The 26,069-nt window shown below is 44.7% G+C and overlaps 1 protein-coding gene, 1 long non-coding RNA gene and 1 pseudogene across 5 annotated transcripts; 1 reads left to right on the top strand and 2 right to left on the bottom strand.

Moving 5' to 3' along the window:
* Positions 1 to 584: 584 nt before the first annotated feature.
* Positions 585 to 10,833, bottom strand: Armcx4 (armadillo repeat containing X-linked 4). 4 transcript variants are annotated; one of them, XM_029473650.1, is made up of 6 exons: positions 10,755 to 10,833; positions 10,157 to 10,238; positions 9,284 to 9,373; positions 8,858 to 8,940; positions 8,486 to 8,570; positions 585 to 8,173 (listed from the first exon to the last, which is right to left on the bottom strand). In XM_029473650.1, the coding sequence occupies exon 6, from the start codon at positions 8,043 to 8,045 to the stop codon at positions 927 to 929; it is 7,119 nt and encodes a 2,372-aa protein (XP_029329510.1). In that variant the 5' UTR covers positions 8,046 to 8,173; positions 8,486 to 8,570; positions 8,858 to 8,940; positions 9,284 to 9,373; positions 10,157 to 10,238; positions 10,755 to 10,833; the 3' UTR covers positions 585 to 926. The 4 variants fall into 4 exon arrangements, with proteins under 4 accessions (XP_029329510.1, XP_029329513.1, XP_029329511.1 ...); XM_029473653.1 differs by having other exon boundaries at positions 585 to 7,968; XM_029473651.1 differs by having other exon boundaries at positions 9,296 to 9,373.
* A 96-nt stretch (positions 10,834 to 10,929) lies between these two features.
* Positions 10,930 to 12,840, top strand: LOC110286198. The gene is made up of 3 exons (XR_002377129.1): positions 10,930 to 10,952; positions 11,675 to 11,767; positions 11,971 to 12,840. It is a non-coding gene; the product is annotated as an uncharacterized LOC110286198 (long non-coding RNA).
* Positions 12,841 to 15,657: 2,817 nt separating this feature from the next.
* LOC110286381 lies at positions 15,658 to 16,068 on the bottom strand (annotated as a pseudogene).
* Between the last annotated feature and the right edge of the window lie 10,001 nt (positions 16,069 to 26,069).

Here is a 26,069-nt window from a genome sequence, read left to right as displayed (position 1 = left end):
AACCAACCATATTACTCCCCTTTCATCCTCTGGTCATGGAAGTCCTTGATGATGTTTCTTTCTTTCTTTTCTTTTTTTTTTTTTTTTTNTCTGTATAGCCCTGGCTGTCCTGGAACTCACTTTGTAGACCAGGCTGGCCTCGAACTCAGAAATCCACCTGCCTCTGCCTCCCAAGTATTGGGATTAAAGTCCTTGATGTTTCTTAGGGATAGATACAATATTCAAACACTCTTCGATAAGCAGTCAGAGGTGCCCTGTAGGCAGAACTCAGGCTATTTTCCTCTCTTTTATTTCCTCTCCTACCCCTGCTCAAACATTCTATCCAAGGCTAGCCAGAAATGGATTCCCACTTCCTTGCCTTTCTTCCTCAAATGGCCTTTTTGACCTTTTGCAACAGCTTGCTTTAAAAAGACTTCCTTTTCCACAAAGCATTCCATGGGTACTGATACATTGCGCAGCATTTTCTGCTGCCTCTAAGCACTAATGGGGAGCAGCTGTCTGTGACCAAAAGACTCCTGATTTTATTTCCCTATCTTATCTTTCTAAACAGATCATAAACCCAAGAATGAAGACAATATCTCTTCTTTTGCTTTTTAAAACACACAACTTTATTGGTGACATAAAAATAAAGTCTCAAATGTATAAACATAAGTCCACACAAAGGACCAAAGATTACCTTACTTATGAAGAATCGGTTGGGTTTTGCTCATGAAGCATACTAAAAATATCTCAATCCAGACAAGATAAAAATTGACACATGTATTTTCAGTACAAGCTTGAACTCATTTGTTGTTCCTAAAATTGTCCAGCTATAGATCCTCATAGGCAACACCAGTTTCAAAATTCTAATGCAATTTACAATGCGCATCATGTCCAGGATGAAAAACCAAAATGTTACTCAAACTTTGGGGAAAACAGATAGTCAATCAGAGTTTATTTATTAATACCTCAACTCTTTCTTTCACCTCTGGGTCACTACAATCTGCTGCTAAGGCTCTAAGTTTCTTGGCACAGGCTTTAGGTCGTTGAAACAGGAAATACAGGGAAGTTTTACTGAACCGGTCTTGGGGATATGTTTTCCCTCTTTTTTTAAAATGACGATTTATATTTTCAAAAAGTAAAAGGGCATTAAGGATGTTCTCTTTTGTCTCTTTCTTGCTAAAAATGTTGATCAGTGCTGTTGGTGCATTGGCAATTAGCAAGTCTCTTGTCATGGATGGATTTTTAGAGAAATTCACAAGCATTCCTAAAACATGGTCCTTAGTTTCTCCACTTCCCAGAGCCAACAAACGGAGAAATTCTGAAATATAATTGGTAACCATATGCTGATATTCACTAGTAATAGTCAGGTGCTTTATCAATCTTAGTCCAGCCACTTGCACATTTGAATTCAAGGGGTAAGTGACAGTATCTTCACATACTTGACTTAAATATGTCTTAACCGTTCTATGGTTTTCAGCAGCAACTGAGATGTTATTGAGCGCATTTAAAGCCTTCTGCCGGACATTTGGGTAGGGATTGCTCAATAAGCTTTGGATAACTGAAATTCCACCTATATTTCGATCAATTTCCTGGGGATAAGGATAATCAGCACTGTTATATAGAGCATTAGTGGCTATTTCATGAACAGAAGGATCTTCAGTCATTTCAATCATGCAAATGAGTTTTTCAAGATCGTGTGGATCCAGATTAACAGTACGTTTACAGCGGCAGTTGCAGGAATGCACCTTAACTCCAGTACTGACTTGCCTTCTGAAGCCATCTTCACCTGGAAAGCTTGTTTTGTGTAATAATTTGCTTTCTGAACAAACAATGGTTCCATCCCATACACCCATTCCTGCCCCAGGGACCATGGATGGATATATGCCCCTTGATTCCGTTGACTTTTTGACTTTCACCTGAGATGAAGATTCATCCTCACATTTGTTTTCATTACCAGTATAGAACCAAGACCTTATGTCAACTCCATTAGCAGCATCAAACTGGTCTTTAGTGTCGTCAGCCTTATCCCCAGTCCCAGATTCAGCATTGACATCTTTTTCATTTGTAGATCTGAGGTCATTACTGTCCTCACTCTCAGCCCCAAATAGGGTTCTTAGACTAATCTCTTCAATACCAGGGCTGGATTCTCTACTTAGTTCCTCCTCCTCCTCATCTTCACCATCATTTACATTTGTAGAAAAAGTCCAAGACCCTAAGCCAGCCCCAACCTCAGTCCCAAGCCCAGACCCTTTAGTGGTTGAGTCTTCATTCCAAAACCAAAACCCCATACTGGTCTCAGCCCCAGGCTCAGCCACAACTCCAGCCCCAGGCTCAGCCTCAGCCCCAAGCCTAGAACCTTTAGTAGCTTCATCTCCATCCCAGGACCAAAATTCCATACTGGTCCCAGCCACGGCTTCAGCCCCAGCCTGAGCTCCTGTCCCAACTCCAGCCTCAGCCTCAGTCCCAAGCCTAGACCCTTTAGTGGCTCCAGCTCCATCCCAGAACCAAAATCCCATGCTGGTATCAGCTACAGCTTGAACCTCTACCCCTGCTCCCACCCCTGTCCCTGTCCCTGTCCCTGTCCCTGTCCCTGTCCCTGTCCCTGTCCCTGTTCCAATCCCAGTCTCAGCTTCAGCCTCCGTTCCAAGCTTAGACCCTTTAGTAGCTGCATCTCCATTCCAGAACCAAAATCCCATGCTATTCTCGGTCTCAGCTCCAGCCTCTGCCCCTCCCCCAGCCCCAGCCTCAGCCTCAGCTCCAAGCCTAGACCCTTTAGTAGTGTCATCTCCACCATTCCAGGGCCAAAACCCCATTCCAGCTTCAGCCCCAGCCCCTGCCTCAACTCTAGCCCCTGCCTCAGCTCCGGCTTCAGAAGCAGTTGCAGCTGCTGCCCCAGCCTCAGCCCTAGTCTCCACTCGCACCTCAGCCTCAACCTTGGTCTCAGCCTCAGCCTTAGCTTCAGCTCTAGTCTTAGATTCAGGATCAACTTCAGCCTCAGCTCCAGCCACAGTCTTAGCCTCACCCCCATCACAGGTGCCTGTAAAAGCTGTCTCTTCAGATCTGGTCCAGGATTCAGAACTGGTCTTCTTTTCATCCCCTAAGCCAGAACTAATGCTGGTTTCTTCCCTAGTCCCTGATGTGGATTCAGTACTGGCCTCATCTTTCATCCCAGCTACAGGCAAAATAGTAGCCTCTTCTGTCCAGCACCAAGACCCTATAAAGGCCTCACTGCCAGGCCCAAACCAAAATCCTTCATTAGCCTCCACCTCAGCACTGACAAGGAATCGTCCACTGGCCTGATCCTCAGACCTAATCCAGGACCCTCCACTACCCTGGTCTTGAGGATCTAGCCTAGATCCTCCACTGGCTTCATTACTAGCCCTAGACCCAGGCCAGGATTCTCCACTAGTCTGGTCCCCAGTACCAACCCAGGAGCCTCCTCCACATGTCTGATCTTCAAATCCAGATTTAGTACAGCCACTAGTCTGGTCCACAGTCCCAATCCAAGACCCTCCACTGACCTGACTCCCCATGCCAGGCCAGGACGTGCCACTGGACTGATCAGTTCTAGACCCTCCGATAACATGACCACCAGCACCACCCCAGGAAACTCCTCCACTAGACTGATCCTCAGACACAGCTGGCCTGGACCCTCCAGTGGTCTGGTCCCCAGCACCAGCCCAGAATCCTCCTCCAATGGCCTGATCCTCAAATCCAGGTTTGGGACAACCACTAACTTGATCACCAGTCCAGGGCACTGCACTGACCTGAGTCCCAGTGCCAAGCCAGGCCCCACCAGTAGCCTGGTTCATGTGCACTGGCTTTGGCCCTCCAACATCCTGACCACTGGCCCCAACCCAAGGGCCTCCTCCAATAGTCTGAGTCCCAGTGTAAGTACAGTACCATCCACCAGTCTGATCTCCAGTGCCAGGCCAAGACTCTCCATTCGATTGGTCCCTGGGACCCAGCCTAGATTCTCCACCAGACTGGTCCCCAGAACCAGTCCAGCATCCTCCTCCACTAGTCTGATCTACTCCACTAGCAGCCAGTTCCCCAGAGACAGGCTGAGACTCTCCATTGGCCTGGTCCAAAGGCCCAACCAAGAACCCTCCACTGAGTTGGTCTGCAGAATCTGCCCAAGATCTTCCAGCAGACTGAGCCTCAGACACTGACTTGGAACCTCCACTAGGCTGGCCAATAGTGCCAGCCCAAGACCCTTCATTACTGGTCTGATTCTCAAAACCAGGTTTGGCTGCACCATCCGACTGATCACCAGTCCCAGTCCAAGACCTTTCCCCAGCCAGATTCCTCGTGCCAGCCCATGATCCACTACTAGACTGGTCTGCAGACCCTGATGTAGATACTCCACCAACCTGGTCTCCGGTTCCAGCCCAAGATGTACCACTAGCTGGATCTACAGTTCCAAGCCTGGATGCCACATTGGCCTGGTCTACAGTCTCAGTCCAAGACCTTCCACTGGATTGATCCTCAGATCCCAACCTGGTCTCTCCACTAGTCTGGACACCAGCTACAACCCAAGACCCCTTTTCACTGGCCTGATCTTCAAACCTTGGCTTAGCCTCAACACCAACCTGATCAGTAGTTCCTGTCCAGGACACTGCATTGGTCTGGTCTACAGCCCCAGTCCAGTATCCAATACTAACTATATTGCCAGCTCCAGCCCAAGACACTGCACCAGTCTGGTTCTCAGCTACAGTCCAGGTCCCAGTAGCCTGGTCCACAACCCAGGACACTCCACTAGCCTGGACTGCAGGCCATGACCCATCAGTGACCTGACTCACAGCCCAGGGCCCAGCAATGGCCTGGTTTCCAGAGACAACCCAAGAACCTGCACTGATCTGGTTCTCGGCCCCAGTCCAGGAACCTCCACTGGCTTTGTCTGCAACCCAGGTCCCATCACTAGTCTGAGCTCCTGCCCAGATTGCTCCAGTGGCCTGGTCACCAGCACTTACCCAGGACCCAAGAGCAACCTCATTCTCAGGCCTAGCCCCAGTCCAGGACTTAATGCTAGTTTCATCACAAGCCACAGCCCAGGAGCTAACAATGCCAGCCTTGTCATTAGCCGCCCCAGTCCAGGGCCCAATACTGGCTCCACTCTCATCCTCAGTCCAGGATACACTATTCTCCCAGTCTCCATCTATAGTCTGAAACCTGAATTTGATCCACCTCTCAGCAGCAATCCAGTCCTCAACACCAATCCCATTCCAGTAATAGTCATGAACATTAGGCTGAGCACCTGCCACAGTCACCATTTCAGAAGTGGGCACAGCCCCTGCCATAGGCTTTGCATAGACCCTATTGTCTACAGTGGCTTCTACCTGTGAACTGGATAGACCTTTATCCCTTGCCCCAAGCAAAGCTTCATTCTGAGAACTGACCACAGCCTGGGGCTGAGCAGAGCCCCTTGTACCTGTTCTTGCTCCTGATTTAGTACCAGCATTGGACCTAATCTTGTTCCTGGCCCCAAGCAAGGCTTCACTCTGGGAACTGACCACAGCCTGGGACTGGGCAGAGCCCCTTGCACCTACCCCAGCCTCTGCCTTAGGCGCGGCGTTGGAACTGCCCCTGACCTTATTTCTGGCACCAAGCAAGGCCTCAGCCTGGGAAGAAGCCAAAGCCAGTATTGTACTTGCCCCAGACTCTGCCTTAGGCACAGAATTGGAATTACCCCTGACCTTATTTCTGGCACCAAGCAAGGCCTCAGCCTGGGACTGATTAGGGTCCGTTGTACCTGCCCCAGTAGTACCTTCTGCCTTAGGCACAGCATTGGAATTACCCTTGACCTTATTCTTGGAACCAGGTAAGGTCTCACCCTGGGAATTTGCCACAGTCTTGGCATGGGCAGAGCCCATTGTACCTGCTCCAGCATCTGGTTTAGACACAGCACTAGAATTGCCCTTGACCTTAGTCTTGGTACCAGTCGCGGCAGTACCCTGGGAAGCGGCCACAGACTGGGGACAGGCGCCCACCCCAGCCTCTGCCTTAGGCACAACATTGGGATTGCTCTTAACTTTATTCTTGGCACCAGGGAAGGCCTCACTGTGGGAATTGGCTACAGTCTGGGACTGGGCAGAACCCGTCGTATCTGGCCCAGCCCCTGCTTTAGGCACAGAATTCCGATTACCCTTGGCCTTATTCTTGGCTCCAGGTGTGGTCTCACCCTGGGAACTGGTCACATTAGTCTGGGCAGAGCTTGTTGTAGCTGTCCCCGCCTCTGTCTTAGGCATAGGATTAGGATTGCCCTTGACCTTATTCTTAGTACCAGGCAAGGCCTCATTCTGGCCACTGAGCACAGGCTGTGGCTGACCAGAGGCTTTCTGGTCTGCCTTTGCCCCTGCTTTAGAAACGGCATTAGAGTCACTTTTGCTATCAACCTTGGAATCAGACAAGGCCTCAGCTTGAGTTTTTGTCCCAGCCTGAGGCTGTGCACAAGTTTTTGTGTCTGTCCCAGCCGCTGCCTTACACTTGGCTTTGGCTTTCCCTCTAGCCTTACCTTTAGTATTAGGTAAGGCTTCACCCTGGCTCTGGGCCGTAGCCTGAGCTCCTTCCTTAGACGTGGTATTGGCATTGTCCTTGGCCTTGATTTTGCCATCTGGCAAGTCATCACCCTGAACATTGGCCACAGGCTCAGTCTGGGTACAGGAAACCATATCTATCCCAGCCTCTGCCTTAGCCGTGACATTGTTATCACTTCTGTTTTTATCCCCAGTATCAGGCAAGGCATCAGTCTGCAAACTGGTTTTGCTGTTTGCCTTGGCCCCTGCTTTAGCCATGGCACTGGCATTACCTTTACCCTTAACCTTGGCATCAGGCATGGCTTCAGTCTGATCACTGGTTACAGCTTGAGGCTGGGTATCCGTTACATTAGCATCAGTCATTGCCTTAACATTGGCATCTTTCCCACCATCCATCGTGGCACTGGACGTTGCCTCAGTCTCTATCTTGGCCACAGTCTCAGATTGTATTAAACAAGTTCTTATATCTGCCTCTGCTTCACAAATGTCCTTTGCATTGTCCCAAGCATCAGTCTTTGCCCCTGGCACAGCTTCAGCCAGACTGTTGGCAGCAATCTGAGGCTGACCAGAAGCCTTCATATCTACCCCAGATCCTGCCTTAGACATGTTTTTGAGATCCTCCTTGTCAGCCTCAGCACCAGCCATATCATCATTTTGGATTATGGCCACAGCCTGAGACTGTGCATAGGACTTCGTGTCCACTCCAGTCACTACAACAGACATATCATTAAGATTCTCCTTAGTGTCAACTGCAGCATCAAGCCTAGCCTCAGATTGAGTCCTAGTCACACTCACAGTCTCTTCCAGTGGTCTTATCATGGCTTCAGCCACAACTCCAGTCTCATTCATTGTTCCAATCTTGACTACTTCCTTGGTCACTGCCAAGACCTCACTCTGTGTCACTGTTACTCTGTTAATCTCTGTCTCTTTTTCAGCCAATGTACGAGCTTCTGCTTTGGTCTGGGTCATTGCTTCTTTCTTGACCTCTGCCCTGCCAGCCATTGCCCAAGCTTTAGCTTTGGTCTGAGTCACTGCCTCTTTCTTGCCTACTGTCTCAGCCTCAGCATCAGTTTGTGTAACTGCCTCTTTCATGGTTACTTCCTTGGCTTGGGATGTGGATTCAGTCAAAGTCACTGCCTCTGTCATGACCATTGTTTCCACCAATGAACTGGTCACAGACTGGGTCTCTATCTCTTCCTCAAGCATTGTCTTGGCCTGACAGTTGCCACTGGATCTTACTAGAACGGGGACCTTGGAGTCTACTTCAGCCACAGGCTCACCTCCTTCTCCAGTTTCTGGTTCAGTCTTGACTCTAGTCTCAGCCTCTCTTCCAGCCATGGCTTCACTTGTGGCCAAGGTCTGGTTCTGTTCCCCAACCACAGTCTCCGTCTCGATTCTGGACCCATTTCTGGCATGTCCGCTCACACTCTGAGTTCTTCCCTTGGTTAATCTGTAAATGCAGTAGCAGGTACCAGCCCAGATCACCAGTCCTGCAGTCGCCCAGCCCACATCCTGTACACGGCCCATGTAATCACCCCTGCTGAAGGCACGGACAATATATAGGAGGGCTCACTTGGGCTAGGAAAGAGGATGGTGTGTCTGGGCAATGGTGTTTAACCACTTAAAGGCCAGCAGAGCTGCCCCTGGAAGTAGACCTAGAAGTGGAAGAAGGAAATGAATTTAACCGTCTCTTCTAACTCTCCGGCATTATTCAAATAGATACAAACAGGAACCGGAAAGGGTAGGAACAATGAGCTTGCTAGAAGAGGATGATTGGCAAATTTTCACCCCTTATTTCATTTCTTCCTATCCTCCCCAATGCCCAGCTATTTTCATATGCCAGATGGATTGTGTCAAGGATGGCAGGAGGGCTGAGAACAAATGGACAAGGAACAGAAACTCTCAGAACTAGATTTGTAAGGGGTCTCCTACGGTTATCATTAGTACAGGTCCCCACTCATACGAACCTGGAATGAACGAAGTTCCCGCTTCTGTCCTTCTTTTGCTTGGTGAAGCGCTCTTGAAGTATATAGAGTCATGAGGCCTTTAGACCTAGGGAAATGCAGACAAAGAGAGAGACAGAGAGGAGTTTGTTCTTGATAGAGTAGTCATATTATTAGCAATTAATTCTCTCAATTCGTCCAACTTCCTTAGGTGCTATAATACTCTTTTCCATATACCAGAGTCAAGGTAAAGGTTTGTGGTAAATATCAGGAATAGTGAGAAAAGAATGGCTGTCAAAGAGAATAAGAAGCCCCTTCTGACAGCCTCTTATAGGATGCACACTGGTCTCCACTAACCCGCATTAGAGACATACCAGACAGTTCCCTCCCTCTTACCAGTTATTCTGATCAGAGATCATTTCCTCTTTGCTTCCTTGCTTCCAAGAACCTCAGACTCTGAAGCAGACATGCAGGAGGATCTATAAGCACATAGATAAACAGGAGATAATGGGGACTGTGCCCTTAGTGGAACAGAAAAACACCTCGATTCTTGGTTCCAATACTTGGTTTGCATTGCCAGAGTCCTGATCCATTTTAACCCTGTATTCCTATCTTATGATCCCATCTCAAGCCTTCTTTGTCACAGCCCGGTCCACCCTCGCTCAAAGATTCCCACTGTTTCCTGCGCTGAAATTGACAGGTTGTATGGCAGCATTGTGCACATCGGCCGTGGATAGATAGACAAGGCAGGCAGAAGTGCCATCCACTGGAGTCCTTTCAAGCTAAACCCACCCTCTTTTGTCATCCCCAGCCACTACCCACCTTCATACCAACCTCCACAGCTCTGAAACAGTCTCCCCCTCTTTCCCTTGCTTCCAGGGGTAAAAAGCCCTACTTCAAACATGAGAAGCCCTGGGAACAGACAAAGAAAAGGAAGAGGGTGAGTGCTCAGTGCCTGTGATAGCCTAGCACCAAACATCTGTGTTCCTCGGCCCTGCCTTTTGACATTAAGAGACACAGTCATAACCTAAGGCTTCACCTACACTGAAATGGGTAAAACAGACAGGGGGAGAGGAAAAGGAAAAGGAGGGAGAAAGAGAAAATTTATTTTTAAACCACCTGTAGGATTCTAGGTCTTTCCTCAAAAGTCCACCATTTCCTTTATTAAGATGGCCAGGTAGACATGACAGTCTGGAAACTGGAGGATGGCGGAAGAGATGGAGGCCCCAGGTCCCATGATTCTTCAATCAGAGCCTGCCATCTGCTTCCCCTGAAAGCCATCTCTAGGAGTCTCAGTACAAGATACAAGGTATGCAGGAAGGCGTCCGCTTCTGCAAAATCATTATCCCATCCCCCAAAGGCTATATCAAACAATAGTACCATTTTTTTACACAATAATTTGTATTTTTCAATATCATCTGACATAAATCAAAATAATCTGTAATAAAGTTTTGTCTTTGCTGGTTTCCACCATAGGATTTAAGTGAAAAGTCCGAAGCCTGTTAAGGAAACAAAGCTTAGGTAAAGTTCCTAGGTTAGCCCCACCCCACATCCTAATTATATATAAATACATATATACAAATATATATACATTCGCAAATATATATACATACACACATACAAATAAATATAACAGTGCCTACGTGGCTGCATAGAATCCATACAGAACTTCAACGATTTGGTATTGGTACTCACACTAGCCTCCATAGATCCTGTGCAGCTCTCTTGTCTGTCTCCGTTTTTTCCCTCGCCTCACCACAAATAGAGCCACATCGAACTATTGTCCAAAAGGAGAGAGTAAAAGCACTGAATGCTTCTGCCAGTACCAAGGCCACACATCCCAACACTCTCCTTTATGGAATCCGGTTGTCAAAGGTCCCTCCCCTCCTTCTGAGACACCACCCCTACCGAGCCCGCCGTCCAGGCACTAAGGCCCACCATTTTCTCAGCAAATGCCACGGTGGCGCGCGTCCCTCCTCTGAAAGGAGCAGGAAGCCCGCGGACATGTGCGGACGCCCATTGATGGAGTTAATTAAAGAGGATGGACGTTTCCCTCTGTATTTCCCTCTAGAGACTCTCCCTACCAGCGGCCCTGTCAAAGCACAGGGTTCCCCACTACAGATTTAGCTAGGGGCTGGGAGGGGGGGGGGTCGACACGGGAGAATCAGAGGGGAAGGCTCCTTGAACTTGATCCAGCATGGACAGCCCCCTCCCCAATCCATCTCCATTGCGCTGAGGGATCGAGAGGCGGTGGCTAACGGGGGCCGCGGCGCAGCCGCCCGGGGGCCCTTACCTGCTCTGCTCGCCCCGGGCCGGATGCCAGCCCGCCGCGCGCAGGGCAGCGGGGAGTTGGTGGCCAGACGAGAGTGACGACTGCACCCAAGGCTGCGTCGCTCTGCAGCTCCGGGTCACGTGGGGGCTCCGCGTCATCGCTCGCCCTCCTCCTCACAACCCCCCACTGGTCAGAAAGCAGTCAACAGGACCCCCTTCTGTACGCACAGGCAACCCCCTCCTCGCGTCCGTGCGCCAAGCCCCAGAGCGCCCCGCCCTGTCACTCATCTCTGCGCTCTCCAATCTGAGAGCCCACAAGTGTCATCACCATCTAGCGGTTGGAGTTTACGGGTCCCTGGTTACTAGGAAGGGTCTGTACCCCCACCCACTCCCAGGCCTCGACTGTAGCCTTTTCTGCATCTTTGAAGAATCCTTTCTTTTCCCTCTTAGGCTACAATACTAACGCTCCCCACTGGCTTTCTATACAACCTGCCTTCCCTTAGCAACAATTCCACCATCAAATCATCTAGAGAAAGAGGAAAACCATACAATCAAAGCCTTCACTTTCTTTGTCTGTATTCCCTTTTCTGTTAACATCATTTTCGCCCCCCAGTAAGGGGAAAATGCAGTAAAGACATTTTCATTCGCCATGAAAATGTCCAGGTTGTAAAAATTTTAAAGACTCTTTCTTTTACACAATTTTATGACACTTAAAAAAAAAAAAACATTTTCTAGCTACTATAAACTGCCCCCTGAGCGCTGAAAACAGATGTAATTGCTGACATTTTAAATACATTTTTTTCCTAAACAAAGCCCAGTTCGTTTTTTTAATGCAATCGAAGATTACTCTTTGGAAAGATACTCAGATTTGAAAATTTGATAGTTTTACAGAAATAATTGAAAACCTTTGAGGTTTTGGCTGTACTTACCTTTGCCTACCAGGTGCCTGAGTACTTCTTCACAGGAGACTCTGGATAGTTTAATGAAGACCAAACCGAAATGAACCCAGTACCTTACAAACTAGTGACTTCAAAGGTTAGTATCCAACGTCATGCTCTTTTGTTTGTTTGTTTGTTTGTTTGTTTGGATTTTTACATCAATCTCACCACACCCACAAAAGGAGCAACTGCTACCACGTAGAAAGAAAGGAGGCTTAACAGGTGGGCTTTTCATCTTATCGCTGCATGGGTAACGGCTCCCCAGGTTCTGCCATTTCTGTTCTGTTTGTCACCTTGTAGGGGGCGAGCACTGAGCATTTTTCAGCAGCAATGGGCATGTTGGAACAGCACGGCCATGAGTGATCTTTCCCCCTTAGAAATGGAAGAACAGGTCCAGGATGCCAGGCGGTCCCCAGAAGAAATGCCTTTTTACTCCTTGCCTTCCTTAACAACTTTAGTGCCACCACCCTCACAAAACCCAGAATTCAGGAACAAACATATGCAGAAGAGTCCCCAGGCACCCACCTGTTTCCACTGGAGAATCATACTCCAAATATAAACTGTCCATGCAGCCTCCTTCTTAGAATGTTGAAACATGACACCCCAGCTTGAGGCCCTCCCTGGTGAGGGGCCCTGTGTGAAGGAGGCCCTTTCAGGAGGTGAGCCAGGAAACCCATAAGGCTTGAGAACACTACTAATGGACTTTCGGAATTCAAAATGTGCTTTCTCAACCAAAAAAAACTAATTCGTCGATTGATTAACATAAAAATTTAAATCTGTGTTCATCTTTTAAAAGAAGCATAAGCTTTGGATGCCAGAGAACTGATTGTAATTTAAATATCTGTAGGTATTATTAAAAAAATAACAAATAGGAAAAAAAAGTGCCAAAGATATAAACATATGTATTCGCAAAGGAGAAACAAAAGATCCAAATGTCCAATAGACATATAAAAATGCTTGATTTTAAAAACATGCAAATCAAAACAACTGTGTTTCAGCTATGACATCAAAGTTTGTAAATTCAATAATATTACTGACTATTTTTGTGGGAATATGGAGATGCCTATACTCTGTTGGAGATGGCTATTTTAATTCAATCTTTTTATGAAAGGCAATTGGGCAAAATCTATTAAACAATAAATATAACAGCCTACAATTCTTTCTTGTGGTAATTCTACTCTTTGATATTTAGTTAAACATACCCTTAGAGAATGACATAGATATATACTGCCACACCCAACTATGATATTTAAAGGGTTTTTAAAATGTTGTAACAGGCCAGGCGGTGGTGGCACACGCCTTTAATCCCAGCACTCGGGAGGCAGAGGCAGGCGGGTTTCTGAGTTCGAGGCCAGCCTGGTCTACAAAGTGAGTTCCAGGACAGCCAGGGCTACACAGAGAAACCCTGTCTCGAAAAAAAAACCAAAACCAATAACAACAATAACAAAAATAATGTTGTAACAGTCTAGAGAGATGGTTCAGCAGTTAAGAGCACTAACTGCTCTCCCAGAGGTCCTGAGTTTGGTTTCCAGCACCACATCACGTGGCTCATAGGTCCAGGAGACTTGCTGCCTGCCTCTGGCCTCTGAGGGCATGCCTCCACACATGGCATGCCTCCACATAGACACATACAAGTTTAAAAAGAATTAGGGTCTGGAGAGATGGGCTCAGTGGTTTAAGAGTATCGACTGCTCTTGCAATCCCCAGCACCTACAGAGCAAGTGATAACTATCAGTAAGCAGGTCTTAAGGGATCTGACACCCTACACAGACATATATGCAGGCAAAATACCAATCAACTCTCATAAAAGTAAATAAATGCTTTTTTTTTTTAAAAAGGTATCAATAGGGGAAAGATTAAGAACCTTTGATAGAAGCCAGGCATGGTGGTGCACGCCTTTAATCCCAGCACTCGGGAGGCAGAGGCAGGCAGATTTCTGAGTTCGAGGTCAGCCTGGTCTACAGAGTGAGTTCCAGGACAGCCAGGGCTACACAGAGAAACCCTGTCTCGAAAAACCAAAAGGACAAAGAACCTTTGATAGATTTTACACTGTGAATGATTATTTTTAAAGAGTTAAGTCTTGTATCCTGAGGGGACAATTGGACTAATTCTATTATTCACTGTTTATTTTCTATAAGTACACTTAAATAATTTCCCTTATTTGTTTTCTTTTCTTTCTCTTGAGACAGGATCTCACTCTTTAGGCCATGCTGGCCACAAACTCATCAGTCTTCTGCCTTGGTCCTCCAAGTGTTGGAATTACAGGTTGGACTACTATTCCTAGCTCTATTTTCTACTCTTTTAGACAAGCTCCTACTATGTGTGTCAAGGTAGTCATGAATTTGAGATCCAGGACTCCTCTGCCTCACCTTTCTGATCTGGGTTTTACCAGCATGCTCAGCCCACATTTATTAGCTACTGTCCTGACCGTCACTTCATATGCTAACTGACCATTCCCGGTCTGAAAAATGCTACTCATACCTTTCTATGTTCACCTACATCTCCTCACTATCATTCACGAATGTAGTCCATTATTCCCTCAAGTAACGTACAAAGATGATGCATCCATCACATGTGAAATCATCATTTGTGGTCAGATCTGTTTCACTGGAATTTGTGTTTCACTGATTACATGTGTCACTTCCTACCTTATATGTGGTGGAGATTCCTAGCAAGTTTGGGTAACTGGAAGGAAAAATCCTCAGATGTTCTGCTTTTTTTTGTTTGGTTTGTTTTGGTTTGGTTTGTTTCTGAGACAGAGTTTTACCATATGCCTCTGGCTGACCTCAAACTCACGGGATCTGCCCTCCTTTGCCTCCCAAGTTCTGCACCACAATACCCAGCATGGGTAATTAGTACAGTCACCACCTTAAACATTTATCAATGAAGTCTTCCTTGATGAATCAAAGAGATGAAGTCATCTCTTGTACCTATTTGAAATACACAATGCTTTATTGTTGCCTACAGTTCCTCTACTATGCAAGCATCCCAGGGTTTAGTTCTCCTGTGTACCACTGTACCACTTGACCAACCTCTGTCTATCTTGACCAACCCTGTCATCTATTTGTTCCTCAGCCTCTGCTAAACATTATTTTACTCTCAACTTCGATGAATTCAGATGATTAGAGTTCCTCAAATACTGGAAAACATGTACTATTTTTCTTTAGATGTCTGGCATATTTTAATTACAACACTGTTTTCCAGGATCATCCATAGTATCACAACTGACAAGGTTCTTTTCAATCATTGACAAATAATGCATGGCATGTATTTATCACATTTTTATCTATATATCCATTGCTGGGTATTTAGCTTGATTTCATATCTTCACTATTATGAGTAGCTCTGCAACAAACATGGAGGTAGGTTCCTTTATATACTCTTTTCATTGGGGGGTGGTACAGAATATACACCCAATAGTTGGAATTTTGAATCATAAGGTGATTTTTTTTTGCCAGCTCCTCTTTTACACCCTAAATTTTATGTATTTACTTGTTCGTTTTATGTGCATGGGTGTTTTGTCTGTATGACTATGCTCCATGCACATGCCTAGTTCTGGTAGAAACCAGAAGAAGGTACTAGAGCCCCTGAGACTGGAGTTAAGTATGGTTGTGAATCATCATGTGGGTGTAGGGAATTAAACAGCCAATTCTCCGACATACTGAGCCATCTCTCCAGCCTCCCTCCCTTACCTAAAAAAAAAAAAGACTTTTTAGAAATTTAGTATACCATGCATAAAAATTATTTCCAGCGTATGGACAAAACAATAGAAATAGCAACTTTTAAAATGGTTTATTTTTGTTTTATGTGCATTCATGTTCTGCTTGCATGTATGTCTATGTAAAGGTGTCACATCACATGGAGCTGGATTAAGACAGTTGTGAGCTGTCATGTGGGAAGCTAGGAATTGAACTTGGGTCCTCTGGAAGAGCTGCCAGATGCTCTGTACTGCTGAGCCATCTCTCCTGCCCTACAAGTAGTATTTTTTTAGACCAAGTCTTGATTTTTACTACTTAAAAAAGTTGCATATATATATTTTGCTTTCTGACTCTGTGCTTGTGCCTTCAGCACTTTCACAACGATTTTCTGCTCCTCGATAAGGAAAGCCCACTTGATCCTGTCATGGACACACTTGGCACACATGGACCACCATAGGCCCTGCTGACGTGCTTCTTCGTCTTAGACAGTCTCAGAAGGACTTTGGGTCGCACAGCATGAACCCCTCGCAGTCCGCCTGGGAGCACGCACATGCGGATTTAGGAGCTTGTCAACCTTCTTGGTGTAGAGGTAAACAATCCTGTTGCCAGGAGTTCAAGACAGCCTAGTTTTGTTAGAGGCTGTGTTGTAGGAAAGCCTACTGCGGTATGTCAAACGCTGGACCATCCTGAGTGCCTCTGAGCACCGTCCCCAGAAGAGGAAAAGGAACGGTACAAGTAGTATCTTGATTAAAGCATCATTACTTCAGATATTCAGGGTTTTTTTTTAATGCAGTCTCAACCCATATCCTGTTTCTTACCTTTCAAAATAAGGTAAGACAGGCCTGTGAGATGGTTTAGGTGAAGGCACTTGCTGCAAAGTCTGCTGATTTGAATTCCACTGCTGGAACCCACATAGTAGTAAAGGGAAAACAACTCCTGCAAGCTGTCATTTGACTTCTACAAATGTGCCAAGGCATCCTCACACCAACATACATACATACATACATACATACATACATATATACATACATACACTCACATAAAAAATAAATGTAGGGAGCTGGGCAGTGATGGCACATGTCTTTCATTCCAGCACTTAGAGGGCAGAAGCAAGCAGGTCTCTGTGAGTTCAAGGCTAGCCTGGTCTACAGAGTAGTGTACTGGCTAGTTTTGTGTCAACTTGACACAGCTGGAGTTATCACAGAGAAAGGAGCTTCAGTTGGGGAAGTGCCTCCATGAGATCCAGCTGTGGGGTATTTTCTCAATTAGTGATCAAGGGGGACAGGCCCCTTGTGGGTGGGACCATCCCTGGGCTGGTAGTCTTGGGTTCTATAAGAAAGCAGGCTGAGCAAGCCAGAGGAGGCAAGCCAGTAAAGGAACATCCCTCCATGGCCTCTGCATCAGCTCCTGCTTCCTGACCTGCTTGAGTTCCAGTCCTGACTTCCTTTGGTGATGAACAGCAGTATGGAATTGTAAGCTGAATAAACCCTTTCTTCCCCAACTTGCTTCTTGGTCATGATGTTTGTGCAGGAATAGAAACCCTGACTAAGACAAGTGGGTTCCAGGACAGCCAAAGCCACACAGAGAATCCCTGTCTCAAAAAATAACTAACTAAATAAAAACAAAAATATGTTGTAGTAGATACATAATCTGGGGTTTCTATCCCACCTTAGATCATATAGTTCGCAGATAAAAGACACAAAACCTTCATATTTATGATAAGCATTTAAAACTCTAGAGATGGGCAGATATATACATACACTCTAAGCTATTAGTATCTACTTACCTATCAATTACCCTGAGTTAGAACTTGCTATGTTCTGCCTGAGCCACTCTTACTCCAATTGGCCAGCCTTGATGGCCATATTTTCATGATTCACTTACCCTATGGTGTCTTCTCCTTTCTCCACCTTCTTTCTCTCTTTTGGTGGTCCTGCCTCAGACTCCAAGCCCAGGAACTGAAACCTCACCTATGTGTCTTCTGCCCAGCTACAGATATCTTTATTGACCAATCAGGAATAACTTGGTAGACAAGGTCACATAGCATCACTTGGTCTACATGAGGATCTCCTCATCCCTGAGACCACACCTCAGACCACACCTCAACATAAATACATACATACATACATACATACATACATACATACATACATAAATGTAGAGCTAGAGAGATGGCTTAGTGATTAAGAGCACCTATTGCTCTTGCAGAGGACCCAGGTTCAATTCCCAGAACCCACATGGTAGCTCCCAACCATCTGTAAATTGAGTTCTAGAGAATCATATGTCTTCTTCCCACCTCCTCAGGTATCAGGCATGCAAATAGTATGTACACATACATATACCTACAGACAAAATACTCATACACACACATAAAATAAATAAATCTTAAAAAATTTTAGCAGAAAGATAAAAATATTCCAATAATAGCTCACCTTATATAAATGATTTATAAATATCATATTTTTAATTTTTTTTTTTTTGGTTTTTCAAGACAGGGTTTCTCTGTGGCTATCCTGAAACTCACTCTGTAGACCAGGCTGGCCTCGAACTCAGAGATCCGAGTGCCTCTGCCTTCCGAGTGCTGGGATTAAAGGTGTGCACCACTACTGCCCGGCATATTTTTAGATCTTTGAGGGATCTTCATGAATGCTGCTTTCCCAAATAATATACATGTTTACACTAACCCTCTGAAACTGTAAGCAAATCCCCCTAATTAAATGGTTTCTTTGGTAAGAGTTGCTAGTCCGTTATCATCATGGTGGAGAACGGCCTGGCAGCAAGCAGGAAGCCATGGAACTGAAGCAGCAGCTGAGAGCTTTACATCCTGATCTGCAGACAGCAAGCACACACACACACACACACACACACACACACAGAGAGAGAGAGAGAGAGAGAGAGAGAGAGAGAGAGAGAATGGGCCTGAAATCTCAAATTCCATCCCTAGTGACACAAATCCTCCAAGAAGGCCACGCCTTCTAATCCTTCTCATACAGTTCATCAGAATTGGGACAAAGCATGGAAACCCACCACATCTCAAAAGTTCCAATCTGCTGCTAGATTCACAGGGAATTCCTAGAAAACTTCTGGTCTTCAGTCTGTTTTGGAATCTCAAATAGTTAGGTTCTAATACCAGAGAAGGAATGCCTCAGCAACAGTATAGATGAACCAGTGAGAGTAGGAGCCAGCAGACCAAAAGCAACGTGTCCTTTTACATGAGCTGCCACTAGAAAGTGTGGCAAATTCATGGTGAGTCTTCCCACATGAAATAATCTAATCAATACAATCCCTCATAGAACTGTCCAAATTAGGCTTGAGTTGAATCCAGATTTAATCAAAGTTGGAAAACAATATTATCCATCATACTATTCTATCTGAGATCAGGTGATATTTACTTGAGGTTTGGACTTTAATCTGCATCTTAATCAGGGTTCTTTAGAGGTACAGGATTATAGATAGATAGATAGATAGATAGATAGATAGATAGATAGATAGATAGATAGATATGAATTTATTAAAAGGTTTACAGACTGTGGTGCAGATAGTACAACAATGGATGTCTACCAACAAAAAGTCCAAGAATCCAGTAGTTGCTCAGCCCATGAGGCTGGGAGTCTCAGCAGATCTTCAGTATACACCAAAATCCCAAAGAAGTAAGTGCTAATGACAGTGAAAGAATAGACTTGCTAACAAGGATAGGACAAGCAGGCAAAGAGATACTTCCTTCCTCAGTGTCCTTTATACAGGCTGCCATCAGAAGCTGTGGCTCAGGTTAGAGGTATATCTTCCCTCTCCAAAATATACAAGTTAAAAGTGGGACGCCCCTACTACAGATAATTTAATTAGAAAAAAAATTCCTCACCAGTGTATCAGCAACTTGCATTTTAGTTAATTCCACATGTGGTCCAGTTGATAACCAAGAATAGCCATCACAGACTCCTACCTAAGTGCTAAAATAATCCTGAGCAAAAAGAACAAAGCTAGTAATATCACACTAAGTTCAAAACAATTTTGTGCACAGATATAGTAAGCAAAATAGCATGGAATTTGCATTAAAAGAGAAAGGTAGACTAATGGATCAGACTGGAGAGTTGAAAAACAAGCCTATGTTTTTACACCAATGAATTTCTTAAAAAATGTCAAGGTCACAGGACAAGGAAAAAACTGTTTAATAAAAGAAAAGCACGATCCATTAAAAAAAAGAATTAAAAAAATCTGAGATTGATTAACTATTTAAATGTAAAGGCTGAAATTATGAAATTGTTGGAAGAGAGTAGGCCGAGGAGTATATTACAGGACATTATTCTGCTCAAGGACTGATTTAGACAAGATCTCAAAAATCACAAGAAGGAAAATCAAAAGTAAAGCAAATGAGATTGTGCTGCCTAAAACGCTACAATAGAACAAAGGGCTATCAACACAGTGAAAAGACAATGCATACAGGATGTCAGAAAATATTTTCAAATTATACATCTAACAAAGGGTTAACATTCAGAATTTATAAGGAATTCAAAGTACTAATAACCCAAGTGATTTCACTGAATTTTTTGATTAGCTTGGGGAATACTTGAAATCTTAGTAACAAGCTATTTTGATCCATGGTCATGCAGTATTTCTGAAATTTATTCATGCAACTGGAAATGTATCTGAGCAATAGAGTGTTTGCCTAAAATTTATTCACAACCTCTTTTGTTTCCCTCAGGGAAATTATATGGTCTTCTTCATATCGATTTGACACATTTCTTATTTAGCCATAATCCCAGATATTTTAGTTTCTAAGATTGTGAAATATGACAATTTTTGTATCCTGTCTTCTCCTTTTGTTCTTTAGAAAAATAATTTTACTCTTTTAAAAAAAAATGATTCTGGCTTATTCTTAAAAAGTCGATGCAATGTAAGGTAATGCCAGGATAAAAGGTATAATATCTCTTGGACTCTAACAATGTGAAATAACTAAATTCTCAAGCATGAGTTAAGCTTCCCAGGAACACAATATGTGTTCCCATTAGATTTTATTTTGGTTTGGTTTTTAAGACAAGGTTTCACTATGTAGTCCCAGCTAGCCTGAAACTCAATATCGTACACCAGACTGGCTTCAAAATCACAGAGACCCACCCACCTGCCTCTGCCTCTTGAATTCTGGGATTGAAGGTGTGTGCCACCACCTGTTTTTTAAGGCAAAACATTTCAGTCTTCCTTTTAAAATAATGTTGACATATAATCAGCTTTCCATATGCCTTGGTTTCATATCCGTTGATTCAACCACCCTCAGATAGAAAACATCTATTAAAAAATTTTATCTAGGGGTTGGGGATTTAGCTCAGTGGTAAAGCACTTGCCTAGCAAGCACAAGGCCCTGGATTCAGTCCTCAGCTCTGAAAAAAAATTGTATCTAGGGGCTGAAAAGATGGTTCAGTGCTTAAGAGCATGTTGTCCTTTTCCAGAGGACCTGAGTTTAGTCCCCCAGATCTACATTGGACAGTTCACAACCTCTTGTAACCCAACTTATATAGGGAGGTCGGGCAACCTCTGGCCTTTGATCTCTCTCTCTCTCTCTCTCTCTCTCTCTCACACACACACACACACACACACACACACACATACACACACACACACACACGTAATTAAAAATAATAAGAATAAATGCTTTTAAATGTATCCACACAAAACAGTATAGATTTTTTGTCATTACTATCTAACAACTATGTCCATGATGTTTACTTTATATTTTGTATTATAAATAATGAGATACAATTTAAAGTAGATGGGATTAAGAACAGAAACATTATAAAAATAAGTAATTGTAATAATGGAATGCAACTGATTGCATAAAATAAGAATCCATGCATGAAGCCTGATGAGGTGGTTTAGTGAATAAAAGCAGTTGCCATGACAACCTGGTGACCTGAGTTCCATTTTCAGACCCTTCATAGAAGTGGAAGGAGATAACTGGCTGCACAAAATTGTCCTGTGATTGCAGCATGCATGTAATGACATCCTCTGCCCATCCTCCTAACACACACACACACACACAAAAACTCTTCAAACTGAACATTCTGTGCCAGCGACTTTGTATAAACTGTATCTCACTATATTCAAGGTTGTCCTTTGGCTTCCTATATCCACACTGTGGCATAAGCACAAACAAAATAATTTTTAAAGAAATTCCATGCATGGCTTCATGGTGACAAAAATGCAACAAATAAATGTAACTGAATGATGTGTGCAGGTTATATGAAAATAATATGTCATCTTATACGAGCTATATGGGCCCACAAATGTGAACATCTGTAGGAGGGTCCTGGCTACGGCATATGCATGTGCCTGTGTTCATGGATGTGTATATAGTAGACATATAATTGTTTCTTTTCATTTCTTTCACGTTTTCATGTCCAATCAATGTGATTATTTTCAGCCTTTACCTGCTCATAACTCAATTTCTAGTCACATATTTAAACTGTATGTTGCTTATGAATGATTATTTCTGAAGCTTTTTTCTGTGTTTAGGCAGTGCCGGGTCATTTGTTGCTTCTATAAAGGTGTTTTTCAGTCTGGTTCTTACTAGTCACCTAATTCTGTGATTTTCACATCTTGTCGTTTAGCTCTTGTTTTTAAGTCCACCTTCATTTCAAATTGCTCTATAGCTCGGTTCATACTGGATAGTCCATCTGCTCTTTGGGTTATTTTTTTTTCTTCCTTGGATTCTTTGTCTTTTACTCTTTTACCTGTTAAATTAAATCCAGAGCGTCTGAGAAGTGAGAGCAAAGTTCAGACCTTCCAGTCTGGATCCTTTCTGTTTCTGGGTTGGCCCTTTTTAAGAATGCCAGCAGGATGTTCTTTGTTTCCTAGCGGCTGACCTCCACTCCACTCCTGGGCTGTTTTGTTCTGTCTTAGGGCTTTATTGTTGTTGTTGAGTTTCCCCCTCCCCCACCCCAACCCAGCTTTTTTGTTTTAAATAAAAGGAGAGGTTCTCCAAGGTGGCCTCTTTCCGCTATTCTCACACAAAAGCTTCTTTTAGTGTATTTTCTAGTTGTTTATCACTGGTATACGCTATGCTTTCTAAATTGGGAAGTTGTAGCAAGCCACACAAATATTTTTCATTGGTTCTAAAGGTTTTTCATGCATGTTGGTACATTCATTTAATCCCAGCTCTTGAGGGCAGAGGCAGCAGGATTAGGTGTTCAAGGTCTTTCGATTGAATGGTGAGTTTAAACCAGCCTGGGATACAGTAGTTTAAAACCCCAAAATGGAAAGTTTGTCTACTGCCTCTCTGAATTTTTAAGAGACATTATATTGTTTATCAATGATATTCTAGTACTTTTCCTTTTTGATATTTTATTTTTATTTTATTCATATTCCTGGAGTCACAGATAGCTTTTTACATACTTCATTCTGTTCTTTTATTCCTTTTATCTTACTGCATGGACCAAAACCTCTAGAAAAATGTCAATTAGTAAAGGTGATTATAGACATCCTTATAATCAATCTAAATCCTGATTATAGTGGGATGTAAGGGTCCATAATTCACTGCAGATTGACACTCTGGACTCAAATAGTATGTAAACACACACAATGTTTTATTCTGCAGAAGTCCAGCATGCTGGGGTCTCCCATCATCAAGATAGAGAAACAAACACTTGAGCTTGCAGGCCTGATTTAAAGCACATTAGGGAATTCTGGGGTAGGTGACCTCCATGTTAATCTGTTGGGTCCATCTCTATGGACATTCCATTATGGGAGTGTGGGGCTGGAAACTGGCTGGGGAGGTCTGGAAACTGTTACTGAGGAAGTCGCTGAGGAAGTCTGGAAACTGCTGGGATCCATTGTCCTTGCCTCAGGCCAGGTGGCAGGGCAGCTTCTGAGGCCTGGGCATGCCTGGAACTGCCCAGTTCCTAGAAACAGTGATTTAGACCTAGTCTCCTGAACTACCAATTTGAAGCCTGTCGTGGAGTCAGCTTAGCCATTTCATTCCTTCCTTTTAGTAATGGGCCATCTTGAATCCTTGAAATGTTCTTGAGGCCCCTACACTAGCAGCTCCAGCCAGCCCTATGTCAAGGAGAGAACCTGGTAGCACTGGGGAAATGGCTACCCTTTTAACTTGATTGTTTGGAGGTGCTAGCTGGTTGAAGACATTCTCTCCAGAGTAATAAGTAACTCTGAGTACAAGCTGTACTAGAATATGGAAATCCTCAGAAGTATTTACAAGCATGCCATAAATGCATGGAGTAAGCCCCAAGGTGCAAGCACACCAAGCATTCACTGGGGACAGCATTTATTTTGCAACAGTAGGGGGTACAGTGTGGTTGCATGGATGGGAAAGGGCTGAGGGTACCTTATTTCCAATGCAGAGTCCCTGTTTGGTAACCAACAGTTCTGTGTTAAGTCTGGGGAGAGAAGAGTGGCTGTCCAATTGGCCTTCTTGCCAGCCACTGAGAACTTGATGACAAGGTTGTTGCATCAACTGCTGGGGGGTACCCAGATAGTAAGGGGGCAGTGGCTGGTGCAGCAAAGCATAAACAGCAAGCAAGCAGGATCAGGAGCACTGGAGTTACAGTTTCAGCAGATCAACATGGTGTGAGGTGACCTTCCATCCTTTCTGTGGCAGTTCACCTAGAAGTCTCCTCCACTGGGACCTCAACTGCTGGATCATCTCTGCTGGTGAAAGACCCACAACATGAGGACTCCCCGACGTTCTGACTTAGGAGAGGCGACACCCCAAATCACTCACAGAAATGGTCTTGTTGCAAACTGCAAGAGGATTTTTTATTTCAAGAGTGCTCTGGGGCCCACAGTCATACACCACTCAGGGGTAGAGGACCGTGGCACCCCGAGTAGCTGAGTAAGNGGGTATTTAAAGGAAGAAACCACAACTCAAGGAAGTGGGGAGGGCGTTGTTGGAAAATACCAAAGATACCAGTTAAGAGTCNCAAGGAAGTGCAAAGTCACAAGAGTCACAAGGAATACCTGGTAATTGTTCAGGTTATCTCTCAAGACAGTTTCTAAGAGCCCCTAACAATAGCACATTTGCATAGCGGGTTCCAGCAATGGTCAGGATGGGTCAGGATGACTTTCTTTGAATGAATACTCCTTGAACCCAGGAAGCATACCTTGAAGCTTTGAGTCACAGAGGTCACATTCTCAAGCCTGGGCCTAAAGGCCTAGAATTTTCCTTTTTTATACTTTTTCACTGGCAGGCTTAATGTGGGAGTGGTGTATCCAAGTCCTGATCCTATTCACCTTATCAGCCGTAGGCATGGTCAGGATCACAGTGTGGGGCCCTTCCCAGAGAGGTTCTGGAATCTTGTGGCTATGTGTCTTAATCCAGACTTCGTCACTTGGTTCAAAGCAATGGGGATTAGGAGGAGGAGCAGACTCATAAACCTGGCAGATGGCAGGCCAGAGTTGCTTCTGGACCCTATGGAGGGCTTCTAAGGATTTTAAAATTTTACGTTAGTCATACTCAGCTAAGATATCAGACTGGAGGCTAGGCAACATGGGAAGGGGCTTCCCATCCAGGATCTCAAAAAAAAGGCAGGGGGGGGGGACCTAAAGCTTAGGGGGTGTTCCTAGCCCTATATAAGGCATAAGGTAGGAGAGACACCCAGACACTGCCAGTTTCATAGGTTAATTTGGTCAAGGCCTGTTGGGAATTGGTTCTAGTGCTTTGAATTAATCTGACCCCCCACCCCAAATCTGGAATCTGCATGTCCAAATGCTGAAGGTCCTTCTCCCGGTTGGTTTTCAATTAATCAATAAAGAGCCAATGGCCGAGACAGATCAGATTTAGAGCTGCAGAAGAAAAACCATCCAACATGTAGGTGGGAAGGGAAAGCTGCCCTATGGGAGGGGCTGCCCAGAAGGTAATAGGGCAGCAAAGATAAAAGTGATTTAGAAGGGTTAGAGCCCAAATCCATCACCACTGCCCCTGCATACCTGATTCCATTCTGGATGAAGCTGCTCCCATTCTGTGAAGTAGATACATTCTGCATCTGGCCATGGTCTGTCAATCAAGTCTAGCATGATGTTCTGGATGTGCCCCAGAACTATAAAGCAATCATGCTACATGCCTAAGGATGGGTCAGGTAGCAATGTGGCTGGGTTTAGGGCAGATGATGGGTTATCTGATATGCAGGGGGGATTCAAAAGTAGAGCCTGAAAGTGCAGCAGCTATCTGACCTTGGACAGCCACCAGCTGGATGGATCCTTGAGGGTCCCCTCAATAGAATGGGGGTGGGGAATAACAAGTTCCTGCCCCATGGTTATTTTGTCAGCATCCTTGACTAGCAGGGCAGTAGCAGCTATGATCCGAAGGCAAACTGGCCATCCTTGGTCCATCAGGTCCAGCTTCTTAGATAAATAAACCAAAAGTCTTTTCCATGGTCCCAAGATTTGGGTGAGGGCCTCCTTTGCTATCCCCTTTCTCTGATTCACATACAGATGGAAAGGTTTGCGAATGTCCAGGAGGGCCAAGGCCAGCACCTCCAATAAGGCTCTTCCTAGACTCTTAAAAGCCATGTCCATATCAGGGGTCTTTACTGTCTAGTTTTGTGTCAACTTGACACAGCTGGAGTTATCACAGAGAAAGGAGCTTCAGTTGAGGAAATGCTTCCATGAGATCCAACTGTAAGGCATTTTCTCAATTAGTGATCAAGGGGGAAAGGCCCCTTGTGGGTGGGACCATCCCTGGGCTGGTAGTCTTGGGTT

This window comes from Mus caroli, chromosome X (assembly GCF_900094665.2).
Source record: "Mus caroli chromosome X, CAROLI_EIJ_v1.1, whole genome shotgun sequence".
In the NCBI taxonomy this organism is placed as follows: Eukaryota; Metazoa; Chordata; class Mammalia; order Rodentia; family Muridae; genus Mus; species Mus caroli.
The sequence above is the reverse complement of the archived record's forward strand: the minus strand, read 5'-3'. Positions and strand labels throughout refer to the sequence as shown.

What these genes read in the sequence shown, in the direction of transcription:
- Armcx4 (XM_029473650.1), bottom strand. Translation starts at nt 8,045, where the DNA reads ATGGGCCGTGTACAGGATGTGGGCTGGGCGACTGCAGGACTGGTGATC.